Raw genomic sequence first — 14,845 nt, 5'->3', positions numbered from 1 at the left:
ATTTTTATTGATTTCAGAGAGGAAGGGAGAGATAGAAACATCAATGATGAGAGAGAAAATCATTGATCGGCTGCCTCCTGCATGCTCCACACTGGGGAATGAGCCCACAACCCAGGCATGTGACCCAATCAGGAATCAAACCGTGACCTCCTGGTTCATAGGTCGACACTCAGCCACTGAGCCACACTGGGCAGGCCATTCCTTTTTATTTAGTTAGTTAGTTAGTTAGTCCTCGCCTGAGGAAATTTTTCCCATTGATTTTTAGAGAGAGTGGAAGGGAGGAAGGAAGAGGAAGAGAAACAGAGAGAAACATCAATGTGAGAAAGACACATCAATTGGTTGCTTTCCTCACATGTCCTGACCAGGGCTGTGGATAGAACCTGCAACCCAGGTATGTGCTCTTGACTGGGAATGGAACCCTGGAGCCTTAGGTGCTCGGGCCGACACTCTAAGCACTGAGAACCACCAGCCAGGCGGGTATTCACTCCTTTTTATTGCTGAGTGATGGTCTACTTTATGGCTAGACCCCGTCTTACTTATCTATTCACCCAATGATGGACATTCGGGTTGTTTCCACCTTCTGGCAGTAGTGAGTCCTGCTTCTACAAACATTCGCACACATGTTTTGTGTGAGCACCTGTTTTTAATTCTTTCAGGTACCTGTCTAGGAGCGAAACTGCTTGGTCACCAGGTGACTCTATCTTTAACTTCCTGAGGAACTGCCAGACTGCTTCCCAACGCTTAATTCCTGCCAGCTGTGTACAGAGTTCTAATTCCTTTACATCTCAACACTTTTACTGTCTTTCTTTTGGATCACAGCTGTTCTGGTGGGTGTGCAGTGGTATCTCACCTGGGCCCTGACTTGCATTTCCCCAATGACTGATGACACCTAGCATCTTTCCCTGCGCTCGCCGATCATTCACGTATCTACTCTGCAGAAATGCATTCAAGTCATTGCCCTTTTAACACATTAAGCGCCCAGCCTGTTTTGTCTTCCGGACGGAAAGTACAGTGTCAGTCACCGGTGACTGACCTGGTGCTTAACATGTTAAAATTGGGTTGTTTGTCCTTGTTATGCTGTAAGACTTCTTGATGTGTATTCTAGATACTAGGCCCTTGTCAAATATATGCTTTGCAAATATTTTCTCCCATTGAATTATCTTTTCACTCTCTTGATAGTGTGCTTTGGTGCATAAAACTTTTTATTTTGATGAAGTCCAATCTATCTTTCCTTTTGTTTCTTGTGCTTTTGTTGTATTTAAGAAGCCACTGCCGACTGCAAGGTTGGGCAGATTTTTGGCATCAGTAGTTTCAGAAGCTTCTCAGCTGATTCCAATGTGCTGCTCAGCGTGAGAACCACCAGCTGAGATGGAAACTTCCGGTAAGTGGGGGGAAACCCTGCCTGGCTGACCTCCCAGCCCTCTCAGCTGGTGGTGCAATGACCACCAGGCTGTGGGAGGGTCCAGGTGCAGACAGGAACCTGGCGAGCTGGGGAGCACCGTGTGAGGTCCCATGTGCCGCACGACAGGCAGGTAAGCACTGTGGGCACTCCCTGCGGAGCGGAGCCGATGCTAAATCACCTGCCTGCACTCTAAGCGCCGGTGGGCAGAGCTGGGACTCACCCACACCCTAGAACCAAGGACCTCAGTGCGCGGCCCCAGAACTGAGGCAGGAGCACACCTGGGGCCGGAGCAAGAAACAAAATCTCAGGTGCCCGTATCTACAGAAACAGATGTTCTGGGGCGGGGCCTGGAAAACACCCGGGGAACAAGCCCCCAAAGAGTCGGGGGCTGAAGCCCCAGCTCCCGAGGGGAGAGACCGTCCATCCTCATCCCCGAGCATCCACCTGCAAAGAGGCCCTTTCCCCCCGACCTTGAGATGCCAGAACCAACAGGCCAGTCCTGCTCAGGGACAATCCGAGGCTCCAATAGGGACAGGCATCCCAGCCTCGCTCCCCTGTCACCTCCCACCCTCGGGACCAGCCTCAACACCGGGCACAGGAGGGGAGACCCATAGGCTGCCGTCTTTCCTGCCCGAGATGAGGCTCAGCGTCCTGTTGAGAGGCTGGGCGGAGGCAGCCTCCAGACACTTCCCACCGAGGCCACGGCAGCCCTTTCCCCCCGATTCCTCCATGCCCCACGCCCCTGGGATCACCTGAGGAGACTGGAGGAGCTGCCGGAGTGTGACCGGTCACACACACGACTGGCGACAATGGCCTTCCACATCTTCCCACTGAGCTCGCTCGGGGTGATGCCCTGCCGGAAGTACACGGCCCGGTCCTCGTAGCCGATGCCCCAGACCTGGAACAGAGATGCTGCTGGGTGGGAAGCCGGGCAGACCGGGGGGCTCTCCTCCCGTTGGGGTTTGGGAGGAGGATGGGAGAGTCTGTACATACAGTGGGGGGTGTGTACACGTGTGCTTGGGGCGGGGGGGAGGTGGATGGTGTGGCCGTGGGCGGGTGCAGAGGTAAAATTCAGGAAGTTGGGCGAGGGCTCGGCACCAAGCTCAGGAGAAGCAGGGCCTGTGCGGCTCCTCGACCTTCAGGCAGACCCGGGGCCAGAGGAGGTGGTGGTGCTGGTGGGCGCTGGGCTGGGACACAAAGTCCACCCATGTCCTCACTGTGTCTCTGGTGGGAGGGAAGCTGTTCCCAGTGAACACAGAGGGTGGTCCTGGTCTTTAAGTAAAATAACCTCCTTGATCCTGGCCTCATTTTCCACGGGAAAGGTGGCCAGGACGCTCCTTCCCTCTGTCTCTGAGGAAGGGGTGCTGGGCAGCTGAAAGGCCCAGGAGGGACCCAGGGAGCAACCATTTTGAGCCTAGACTTGGGGTGCCTGACGGGCCCCAGCCGGGCTTGGCAGAGCCTTGGCCCAGGAGGCCTTGCCGGGAGGGCTCCGGGCCTCTGCCAGGTGGGCTGGCCTCATGCTCCATCCCTGTGTGCACCTGCTGGCGCCTGCCTCGCCCCTGACCGCTGTGCACACAGCTCACTGGGGCGGGTGGGAGGAGAGCCAGCACCCCTGGGAGGAGCTTCCATCACAGTGCAAAAGGGGGGACACGTCACCTTCACACGTTGAGTCTTAAAAATCGCCAAAACCTCATTATGTATGAGGAGGAGGCTCCGCTGTGCAAACTACACAGGTGACGTTCAAGAGACCCTGCATCTAGAAAGTTGGGAAGATCGGCTCCATCCTTCCCAAGTGGTCTGATTTCCCCCAAATATTTCTCAACCGAAGTCCTCCCGTATCTGGGATGCATGTCTCTCCCCGAGATCTGTGCTCACTGTCCCTGCTCTGGGGGTCCTGTGGGGGTGGTGGTGACCCAAGGCAGGCGGAGGCTCTGGGACAAAGGCTGGGAGAGTGTGGAGGTGCTGCCCCCCCACCCATGGGGGCACCAGGAAGAGATGTGGGAAGGAAGCATCAGGAGCCCCCATTCTGAGACCCACCCCCAGGAAGCAAGGCTCGGAACCACGCGCACACCTGGTCGTTGAGCCCCACGTCCACCATAGTCATTTCTCCAACCATCTCGATCCAGCTGGTGCCACGGGGGTTGTGAGAGTTGACACCTCTGCGGAACCACACCTGGGAAAGTCAGAAATAAACGCCTCCCTGGAATGCCACTGACACAGGTGGGGTGTTTTGTTCTTAATTAAAGCGAAAGAAGAACAGGAATAACCTGACCCTGTGGTTCACGCCGAAAATGAGCACAACACTTCCTTCAGGAAGGAAACGTTCACCCCGTGCCTCTTGCCCACATCCCTCTGGGCTGAGGGTCACCTGCCCGTCACACTTGTCCTGGTGGCTTCCTGTCCCTTCTCCAGCTCAGGGCATTGTTTCTCTAGGAGACAACGCTGCCTGAGTCATTCTAGAACAGTGACAGCAGACCTATGACACGCGTGTCAGAGGTGACACGCGAACTCATTTTTTTGGTTGATTTTTCTTTGTTAAATGGCATTTAAATATATAAAATAAATATCAAAAGTATAAGTCTTTGTTTTACTATGGTTGCAAATATCAAAAAATTTCTATATGTGACACGGCACCAGAGGTAAGTTAGGGTTTTTCAAAATGCTGACACGCCGAGCTCAAAAGGTTTGCCATCACTGTTCTAGAATCTTCTCCCCACCGGTTCAGACACTAGTGGCACCTGTTGGCAGCAGGTAGCAGCAGGTGTTGGCTTTTTGGTGCAGTGAGAGCCAGGAGGGGGTTGAGGGAGGGAAGGGCACATACTCCATCTTAAATCCAGACTCTGACCTATGAGCCTGACTAGTGACACCCCATCCCATGGACCTCTGCAACCCCCACCTTAGCTCACACATAATCAAATATTTGTCTTAGACTGAGCACACTGCTCATTTAATCTGTTGCTCTGAGAGTGGGGTGCTCAGGGGCCTGGGGGTTAGCCCATCTGCACTTTCCCAGGGGCGTGTGGCCTGAGGCTCTGGAGCTTCACTGGAGAGGGATCGGATGTGTGGGCGACCCGTCCCCCTGGATGGTAGGGGATGCCCTGGATGGATGTGGGTGGGGTTAGAGAACTTGTAAGCAACCTGAAATCAGCTTACAGTAGGTCAGAGATCAGTTCCTACGGTGACATAACGCGATTTTCGCTGTAAGTCGGAACCCACCTACATAAGCACCTACGTCACTCACAGGGAGCACAGACACGGCAGTAATGAAGGGAAACAGTAAAACAATTTAGAAGAGAACAATTCCTGACCTTTACTTGTGGTCACTAAACAATAGAAAACATAAAGCGCATACGTACAGACGTCAAAATGAATGAACTTTTAATAAATACTGTAAATGGGAGATGGCGACGTAACCATGAAACGACATACGTCGAGTCCGACATAACCTGAGGACTGCCTGTATTTTATTGGCCTTGCCTCTGATAAAATAAAAATGACAAGCCCTGGCTGGTTTGTTAAGTGGTTAGAGCTTCGGCCCAGGCACCGAAGGGTCTCGGGTTCGATTCCTGGTCAAGGGCATGTACCTCAGTTGCAGGTTTGTCCCTGGCCCTGGTTGGGGCACGTGCGGGAGGCAACCAATCAATGTGTCTCTCTCACATCAATGTTTCGCTCTCTTATTGACGTTTCTCTCTTTCCTCCCTCTCTTCCACTCTCTAATATCAATGGGGAAAAATAATAAATAAAAATGATAAGCATGAACAGGAGCAGGGGGAGGCAACCAATGAGGTGAGGGTTTTAGAAAATCAGCTTCTGATTCCTGGAGATGTTACGGCCTATGCAGCTGTGCCGCGCTTGGTACAGGGCCCGAGCAGGCAGGATTCTGCAGGTGCCGGACATCTCAGACGTGACAGAGAGTGCAGGGTGCTTGGCTAATTTGCTCAAGGGTTCAGGACAAAAGAACAAAACACACACCACCCTCAATGTGAAACAGAGTCCTGAGACCCAGCCCCCCTTCGACCCGGCCTTACTTTCCGGTCCTTGGTGACGGCCCAGACCACGCCCACTCCCACGGAGATGTGCATGATGCCGTTTTCAGAGGTGGGAGGCTCCACTAGGCACCAGGAACTTCCTACTCGACCCCAGAAGAAAGCACAGGGTCCCCATCAGCAAGCGCACAGGGAAAAGCGGGCACCCCCCTCCCTGTGAGGGTGTAGGGCTCCCACCTTTGGGGTTGTTCCTGTTGATTCCTTCTCGAACCAAGGCCTGTCCCTCCCAGAGCGTGACCCACAGGAGGTCGTGAGGCCCACAGCTAATCTGGACCACCTCCCCCGGAGTGTCCACGTGAGACCATGATGAGCCTTCTGGGTTGGGGTGGCTGACGTCCTCTCTGTACCACACCTGAGAGTGAGAGAAACCCACAGGAAGGGTCCAGTGGGGTCAGGCCAGGACTCTGTGAAAAAACCAGCTTCCCAAGCTAGGCTGCATGTGCGTCAGCACACGCACAGGCCAAGCATCGGTGCAGTCCTGGGAGACCATGGCCCAGAGTGCCAGGGGCGCTGATCTCTCCCGGCTGCTAAAAATGCCACACCTGGATTTCCACTGTCCTAGGGGACAACACCCTCCTCACTCACCCATGTGCCCAGTGAGAACTCAGCGCAGCTTGGGCGTCCTGCACACTCTAGTGGTGACAAGCTCTCAAAACACCTGTGTCTAGGGGAAGCTGACCGCTCCCCTTCGTAGGAATGTCTAAGGTGCCTGGCCAGTGTGGGTGAATGGTTGAGTGTCAACACATGAAGCAGGAGGTCATGGTTCGATTCTGATCAGGGCACGTGCCCGGGGTTCGGACTTGGTCCCTGGTGGGGGGTGTGCAAGAGGCAGCCGATCAATGTTTCTCTCTCATCATTGATGTTTGTATCTCTCTATCCCTTTCCCTCCTTCTCTATGAAATCAATAAAAAAAAAATCACTTATTTTTCTCTTTAACCTGAGGACAGTGAGCATAATCAAATATTTAAGACTGAGCCACCTGATCATACTGTCCGCACTGCCTGGCACGTTTCATCTGGAGGGGGCTGCACATGGCTGTGTGGTCTAGGAGGGCTGGGGGGCCCCCTCCTGGGACCTGTTTCCATATTGGGCACCGTGGCCTCCCAACCTGTCACCGCGCCCTACAGCCTGCACTGCAGAACTAGGCCTGGACAGCCTCCCTCTGCTACCTGCTGGTATGGCCTCCTCTCCCACCCCTCCCCATCTCCCAGCTTCTCCTGGAGCCCAGCTAGTCCAGGGTCCTGGTCACAGCCTTTACAGACCATAGGACTAGTGCAGGGCAGCACTGGCTTACAGCTGGCAGCACAAACAGTGCTCTTGAGCCCCATTCTCCCTTCTCTTTGCTTCCAGGTGGGCGTGGCCCCTCGGTGGGGGCTCTGTCCCAGGCCAGGTCCTGCAGCATGGCTCAGAAACACTATGGTTGACTGAAGCCAGGGCCAAACAGGACCCCAGAGGTAAGCCTGATAAAAGCCTGCCGTGACTGTCCCAAAGCCAACCAGAGGACTTTGGTCAGTCTGTGGAACGGAGGACTGAATAGTCATGAGTAAGTGTTGGGTCATCCCACTCAGGGCCACCTATGTTGCTGCTATAGTCAGGTTGGTTTTATTCCTTTGTTTACTTAACAAACTCCTTGAGAAAAGGGTCTCCTCTCTTCTCCTATCCAAACATCCACCCACCCACCCATCCATCCATCCACCTATCCTTCCACCCACCCCCTCCCCACCTGCCCATCCCCCTTCGCCCACCCACCAGCAATACTTCTAGAGACTGGTGTGGAGGTGCCACAGGGAGTTGGCAGGGAACTCAGTCTGTCTGAGGAGACTATACTGATGGCATCTGAGCCCAGGGTGGGCACTGGTCAGTGCTTTGGGGGCTCAGAGGAGGACAGGCCAGGGCAGGAGTAGGGTGGGAGGTCAGAGGCTTCTGGGAGGAGTAGAATCCAGGGATCAACAGGACAGCAGGATTCACAGAAAGGGCAATTATGGGGACCCTGATAAAAGCCACCTGCTGTGGGGACAGGAGGCGAGGAGGTCTCAGGGGCAGCCCCCCTCCTTCCTCCACCTCTGGGAGGACAACGAAGGCCGACTTATCTCCTGTCCACTCCTGACTGTGGCCACCCCCTCAGCCACTCCTGCTCAAGGCGCAGGGGCCACAGGCCTTACCTTTCCCTGCAGAGACACAGCCCACACGGACAGGTGGCCCACGGGCTCCTCTGTGATCTCCCACCCCCCAACAGAGAGGTCGTTGAAGGGGTCGGGCAGTTGTTTGGGGTCATCCTTCGAAGGGATCTGAAACAGGTGGAGGCCGTGGCAGTCAGACCTTGTGGGCACGTGGGCTGACAGATGGCACTGTTCCCCTCCTGGTAGACAGCTGCCCTGAACCAGTCTGTGCCACAGGCCCTCAGCACGCTGCCTTGATGCTCCACCTCAGCGCACAGCTGCCGGACTTCACAGAGCAGGCACATCAGAACACCAGGTTCCTGCCCCTGGGTCCTCTCTACCCTGTCCTCCCTCTGCCAGCCACCAGGCTCCGGCTGCCATCCCCGAGTGGTCACTGCTGCTCCTGCAAGGAAGGCGGCTGCACACATAGGGTCTTGGCTCTGTGCTTTGCAGTGACCTGCACGCTGTGACTCCATCCCCCACCAAGAGGGGGCCGATCACAGAAGGTGGCCCCACGGTGTAAGCCCTTGTTCTCTGGGCTGCTCCCAGCCCAACGGGAGCTCAAAGGGTCCACCTGAAAGCACGGACCCTCTAGAGAGGACTGGTGAGGGCTCGAGGCCTTCCCCTCATTCGAAGGCCACGTAGGACCCAGTCCAGGCCTCATGTCCCTAAGCTGGGAGGCGTGTCTAGGTCACAAAAACAATACAAGAGCCAAAGTGGCTCATCCATACTAATAAAAGGGTAATATGCTAATTAGAGCAGAACATCTTCCTGATGTCCATCCGGACAAAGCCACAGCAGCTGTGAGGGCCTAGGGCCAGCGCCGTGTGGGAGAGGCGGGCCGCAGCTCAGGCAGCTGCATGGCTGCAAGGGCCCTGGCTCAGGCAGCCATGGCAGCCGGCAGTGGCAGCAGCAGCAGGGTGATGGGGGCAGCGCCTTTCCAATTGGCCAGGTTGCCTCCCGCAGAGGGAGGCCAGACTGCGGCTTAGGCCCGGGTGAGGCAGAGGTGGTTAGGGGCGATCAGGCCAGCAGGGGAGAAAGTTAGGGGTGATCAGGCCGGCAGGGGCGCAAGGTAGGGGCGATCAGGTCAGCAGGCAGAGGCAGTTAGGGGTGATCAGGCTTGCAGGCAGAGGGGTTGGGGTGATCAGGCATGCAGGCAGAGGGGTTAGGAACGATCAGGCAGGCAGAGGGGTTAGAGATGATCAGGCAGGAAGGCAGGCAGGCAGGCAAGTGGTTAGGAGCCAGCAGTCCCGTATTGCAAGGGGGATGTCTGACTGCCAGTTTAAACTGATAGTCGGATATCCCCCGAGGGGTCCCAGATTGGAGAGGGTGCAGGCCAGACTGAGGGACTGCCCGCCTCCCTCCCTGTGCATGAATTTCATGCACTGGGCCTCTAGTCTATATTTATAACAATCTAATATGCAAAGTGTCCCCACAGGAGTTCGACTGGGAGTTCTATTGCTCGCTATGACATATGCTGACCACCAGGGGGCGGAGAAGAACGAAGGGAGGCCCAGGCTGGCAGCCAGAAGGACCCGATCAGCCCTGATCGCCGGCCAGGCCTAAGGACCCTACCCGTGCATGCATTTCGTGCATGGGGCTTCTAGTTCAGGAATAAGGGAGGAAGACGTGCACAGACGGAGCTTCATTCTGGGACAGGGCAACCGGAGACCAGGGTCAGGACAGGTTCTTTGCTGTCCTAGGCCAATCTGGCCTGCCTCCTCATGTGGCCATCTCCCAGAGGAAGGGACACACAGTGCCACAGTGTTACCAGGAGACAAAGGCCAGGTCCCAGTGTGGGGGTGGCACCCTCTGTGCACAGGCGGGAAGGCAGAAATGAGGGTCCATGTGATCCTCCCAGCAGCGGGACTGCTGTGGGCCCTGCCCCACCCCCAGGCCACAGGCAGGCTCCGACCTTGGCCCAGGTGTCGCGGGACTTGTATCTCCTGTACCGGATCCACCTCCGCCGCCTCACGTAAGAATTCCACTTCTTGTCCCTCGTGTAAGTGGCAGGAAAGTCCATGGCATATGTCCACCCCTGAAATACAAGGTGGGGGCGCTCTGTAAGGCTCTGGGGTAAGGAAGTGATAGGACTGAGGAAGGGGGGAGCAGGCAGAAGGAGGAACAGCACTGATCCCCACTGATCCTGTGCAGAAAGTGGGGTGCATGCAGGGCAAAGGCTGGGGTCGACCCAGCTGCCACAGGACACTGGGACCAGCACTGAGGGAACAGGCTAAGCCCAAAGCATTCCCTTCCCATGTGGAGCCACGCCAGGAACCAAGTTCACCTACCCCTTTCTCGGTGGGTTCCCCTCCAAAGTTCTCATCCACGTACCAGTCGGACTCCCATTCCCAGTGCGGCGAGGGCAGTGCCACCCCATCCAGCGGCCGATGCTGGAGCCCACTCACGTCGCTCCACGGCCAGCGGTCACTCGGCAGGAGCTTCTCACAGAAGCCACCCACGGGGTTCCAGCGCTGAGGGTGGAGGCAGGCACGGGCTTTAGGCCTGCGGCTGCCTGGGGAGGCCAGGCCCTTGCCAGCAGGGTACTTGGGCTCATCTCCATGGTGGGATGTGAGCAGAGGGCCTGCCCGGAACTCAGGGATCAGCCAGCACATCATCACAGCCCCAAAGGGCAGAGAACCTGCCACAGGACACGGTGCCCCCCAGGGGCAAGCAGTGGAGGGCATGGCCTGTTCTGGGTTCCTGGAAACCACTGGGAGCCCACCCTTGTGTGAACCTGACCAGCCTGCCTTGGTGAGGACACAACAGGGGTTCTGGTCCCAAAGGCCCATGACACTACACAACTTGGATCTTTAGCCGAACATGAGAACTGTCTGAAGTCTGGTGAGTGGGGCCTTTATTCCCAGCCAGCCAACCAGCCAACCAACTCAGCAACCCAAACACGCGTGCCCCACCTGGTTCTCATAGGCCTCCTCCTGGCAGCGGATGGGGACGTCGCTGGCGCACACGTACACATAGACCTGGTTGTCGCAGGCGATGCCCCAGCAGCCCTGTGTGGCCGCGCTGACCCGCTTGAACTCCAGCTGGGTGTCCTTGCAGAGCTCCCAGTACTGCCCGGCTGTGGAGAGTGTGTACACCCTCCCGAAGAGGTCCACTGCCCACAGCGCCGAGCTGGGCATGGCGGCAAGGGCTGCGGGAAAACTGGAGGTGACCGGTGAGGGTCAGTGTCAGTGTCGTGTCCACAGCCAGCTCTAGGCTCATACCACAGATGGCACAATGCAGTCCAGACAGCGGGTGAGTGGTCACCCCACAAATGAGAAGCAGAGTCTGGCTTCCAGTCTAGGGCCCTTTTTCGTTCTTTGCCTTTCTGTCCCTCTAATTGTGGGGACTTCTTTCACACATACAAAAGAATACAAAGAAAAAAAATGTCACCGCCACATCTCTCCATCCCCAAATTAAATGAATATTATTCTGTCATGTTGCCTTCAGATCTTTCATGCCAAAAGAATCAATGAGTCCAGCCAGTGGGGCTCGGTGGTTGAGCAGTGACCTATGAATCAGGAGGCCATGGTGATTCCCAGTCAGGGCACATGCCTGGGTTGCGGGCTTAATCCCCAGCAGGGGGTGTGCAGGAGGCAGCGGATCAATGATTCTCTCTTATCACTGATGTTTCTATCTCTCTCTCCCTCCCTCTCTCTGAAGTCAATAAAAACATGTTTTTTTAAAAAAAGAATCAATGAAAAGTCACAGATTTAGTTGAATTCCAGACAATGTCCTGCTGCCACCCCAGGAAGCCTCTGCCCCACGGTGGGAGGGTCCCCTCCCTTGTGCTGGTCCCATTGGGACCTTCCTTTAGGGGTTTGGTGGGGGTCACCACCTGGGCCTGGCACCCTAGCCAGAGCCTGGCGTGGTCCTGCAGGAGCCCTGCGGCTGTGTGGCAGGGGTGTGTGAGTCCTATTTTCACCCTCCTTGGGTGACCACTTCCTCTCTTCCCCATCCCTCTCCTGCCTTTCTCCTTTCCTATTCCTTTTTCTCTCCTTTCTTCTTGGCAGAGGGTGGGCGAGGCAACCACTGCACTCTGCACTGGCCATGCCCCCCACCCTGGGGAATGTCTGTGCTGCTGACCCTGGGGCATAACTCCTGGAGCCTGGATTCGGGTAGGAATGAGCCTCCCTCCATAGCAGGGCCATGTGGCCAGACCCATGGCAGCCAAACAGAGCAGCTGGATGAGGGCGGCAGAGGGAATGGCTGTGAGGAGCTCTCCCACATCCAAGATTAAAGCCTGCCCAAGGGCTAGGACGGAGGGAAGAGCCGGGCGGTGAGGACGCAGCCAGTCTGGTTTGGAAACTGGAGCCACCAGGAGACAGAGTCTGGGCACCCTGAGCAGGGCCAGGCTGCTCCTGTGAATGCCAGGGGAGCGAGGGCCCGACGGAAGGCTGGTGACTGCAATGTCAACATGAGATGGGCCGTGTCTGAACACAGGAGCATCTGCCATCGGCAAACAGGCTCTTTGGGAACAAAGTGTCTTACAAACACCAAGAAAAATGACAAGTTAGAAAGGAAGTGAGAGGAGAATAAGGAACAGAAAGAAAGGAAGCAGAAGGGACAGGAGCCAAGCTTGGGAAATAGTGGGACAGAAAGTGGAGGAGGTGACATGAGGGAGTCTGACTAGCTCAGTGGAGCACACGCACCCTAGGGGAGCTCTCTCAGAACCTCCATCTTCTCCTAGGGCACTGGCGCCAGGTCAAACATATGGGAAGTCAGAATACCAGCACTCTGGAGCCATTTGAAAACTGGCACCTGAGTCCAGGTGCCTGAGCTGGGACCCCTGGAAGAACTGCGGCAACCCCCAGTGACCCCTTTGCTCCTCCCTGGTCAGGCCTGAGGGTCCACTATCCCTGTGGCATCTACACTGACTAAGAGTGCCCAGAGCCACCTCAGACCCAGACTGTTGGAATTTGGGTCCTGGCTACATCTCTTTCCAGCACCACCAACAGTCAACTAACCTCTGTGCCTCAGTTTTATGATCTGTAAAAGGCAAAAAGAAATCGTGACCTACTTATGTGGTTCTGAGAATTAAATGATATAATACAGGTGAAGAGCTTTTATTTTATTTACTAAAATAGTGGCCCGGTGCACAAAATTTGTGCACGAGAGGGGGGTGTTCCTTAGCCTGGCTTGCACCCTCTCCAATCTGGGACCCCTCGGGGGATGTCTGACTGCCAGTTTAGGCCTCATCCCACAGGGCCATGTGGCCAGACCCATGGCAGCCAAACAGAGCAGCTCTGCAGAAATAAATAAATAAATAAAATAAATAAATAGGGATCGGGCCTAAACTGGCAGTCGTACATCCCTCTCACGATCCCAGATTGGAGAGGGTACAGGCTGGGCTGAGGGGACGCCACCCCTCCCCACCATGCAAGAATTTTGTGCACCGGGCCTCTAGGGAGATGCTGGCCTTCTCACCCCGAACTGCTCCCCCCTTGCTGGCCTGCTTGATCCCAACTGCCCCTCCCTGCCAGCCTGCTTACCCCCACTGCCTCCCCCCTGCTGGCCTGATCACCCCCAACTGCCCTCACACTGTCGGCCTGCTCGCCCCCAACTGCTCTCCCCTCCTGGCCTGATCACCCCTAACTGCCTCTGCCTCGGCCCCGCCACCATGGCTTTGTCCGGAAGGACATCTGGAAAGTCTCCCGGTCTACTTAGCATATTACCCTTTTATTAATATAGATTTATTTATTTATTTATTTTTGCAGAGCTTTTAATAAATAGTGCTCAGTACCCATAAAGAATGCAATGAATGTTATTGCTGTCATCTTATTACCTGGCATTTGCTACCACAAATTGCCACTTACCTTCTATCTCTTAAAAACAAAACAAAAAATCAAGCCCCTTCTGGTCAGCCTGAGCCTTCAGCCTCTTCATTTCCTCAGCACCTAGCAGTGCTCTGCACACAGTAGGTCTTCAACCGGAAGTTAGAGATAATTACCACTACCTCCAACCACCACACTGCCAACTCCCTGAGCTAAAACGGAAATATTGCTCCAGGAAAGCCAAATATCACTAATTGCTTCAGGTCAGCAGCCAGGTCAAAATAGGTGGACAGGTGTGTCACAAAAGCAAATATAGTAAAACATCCACAGTAGAATCTAGGTGGTAGGCGGTCAACTTGGTTGTATGCTTGAAAATCCTCATAAATTGTTGGGGGAGAAAAGGTTTTTTTGGAGGGGAAATGTTGGTTCCTACGGTGTTATTTTTAATATAACTCTAGTCTTCAAAGATATCTCTTAGCTGACAGTTCACTGTGTATGTGACCAGTTAAGTCAGGCTCAGCCTGCAGGTTGAACTCAACGAATGGGGACTTTGACTTGTATTTGATACACTTTCCCTCAGAGAAATGACTAAGCAGTAATTTCCATACGGACATAATTGAACCTTTGGGGCACCTAATGCAGAGAAAGGATGGGGGTGGGGTTGTGTTTGCAAACTGCCTTTGGAGTGGGGCTTGGGCTCCAGTCCCTTCCCAGCTAAAGATGAAAGGGGTGACTATCCTACCTAGGGCAGCTCACCTCCTTCCACCTCTGCCAGGGTGCGCCCCCGGCTCCCTACAGGCCACTGCCCAGGTATGAGGTGATCAGGTAACCTGCCGGAGACACTGGGTCACTGGGTCAGAGGACTCGGGTTGGGGCTTTAATCCCGTGGTTCTGGGGTCCTGGCATTTCTTTGTTTTGTAGGGGTGAAGGGATGGAAGGAACATCTTTCAAGAAAGCCACTTCCGATTCACCAAGAACTTGGCACAATGAATTCCGGCGGGACCTTTGGTCATTCTCAGAGCCATCTGCCTATCTGCGCGGGTTTATCAGCAGATCGCTTCAGGCCAAAGGTGCCCCAGGGAGGTGGGGCGGGGAACAGGATCATTCCAAGGAAGCGCCTGAGCTATCACTTCCCCGAGTGGGCTTCAGGATCCCTCGTGAAAGGCTGCCTATTGGTCTGTAGTCCTATCACACCCCGTCAATCCCACCCCCTTTGCAAACAGAGTCCTGGCAAATAAGGTCGATGACTGCCTGCCAATTGCGGGGGCTGCTGGAAGGCGACGTGAGGGTCCACAGAGGCAGGAGAAAACAGCGGGGCGTGCACGGTCGAAGAGCCCTTCCCGTGGAGCCCTGAGTCCCCATCACCGCGGGCCGGTCAGCCTCGTTGCATTCCCGTTCCCGTTCCGAGCGCGTGGGCGACAGGTGGGCTCCCGGCCCCGCCACCCGTGATACAGTCGGAGCGCC

At 55.4% G+C, this 14,845-nt stretch overlaps 1 protein-coding gene across 3 annotated transcripts in view; it reads right to left on the bottom strand.

Moving 5' to 3' along the window:
* The window catches only part of TECPR1 (tectonin beta-propeller repeat containing 1), a 27,296-nt gene extending 12,457 nt beyond the window's left edge, over nt 1-14,839 (bottom strand). Inside the window, exons 1-9 of one of the 3 annotated variants that reach the window (XM_006765421.2) lie at nt 14,353-14,839; nt 10,523-10,959; nt 9,899-10,081; nt 9,523-9,645; nt 7,611-7,736; nt 5,626-5,800; nt 5,431-5,531; nt 3,474-3,575; nt 2,155-2,300 (exon numbers count right to left, since the gene is read on the bottom strand). In XM_006765421.2, coding sequence (XP_006765484.1) covers nt 2,155-2,300; nt 3,474-3,575; nt 5,431-5,531; nt 5,626-5,800; nt 7,611-7,736; nt 9,523-9,645; nt 9,899-10,081; nt 10,523-10,747 — 1,181 coding nt within the window. In that variant the 5' untranslated portion in view covers nt 10,748-10,959; nt 14,353-14,839. The remainder of the gene's footprint in view (nt 1-2,154; nt 2,301-3,473; nt 3,576-5,430; nt 5,532-5,625; nt 5,801-7,610; nt 7,737-9,522; nt 9,646-9,898; nt 10,082-10,522; nt 10,960-14,352) is intronic. The other 2 variants (XM_006765420.2, XM_006765422.2) reach the window with 2 other exon arrangements.
* Between the last annotated feature and the right edge of the window lie 6 nt (nt 14,840-14,845).

This window comes from Myotis davidii, unplaced genomic scaffold, assembly GCF_000327345.1.
Source record: "Myotis davidii unplaced genomic scaffold, ASM32734v1 scaffold399, whole genome shotgun sequence".
NCBI lineage: Eukaryota > Metazoa > Chordata > Mammalia > Chiroptera > Vespertilionidae > Myotis > Myotis davidii.
Note: the sequence above shows the minus strand (reverse complement) of the source record. Positions and strands in the feature narration are given on the sequence as shown.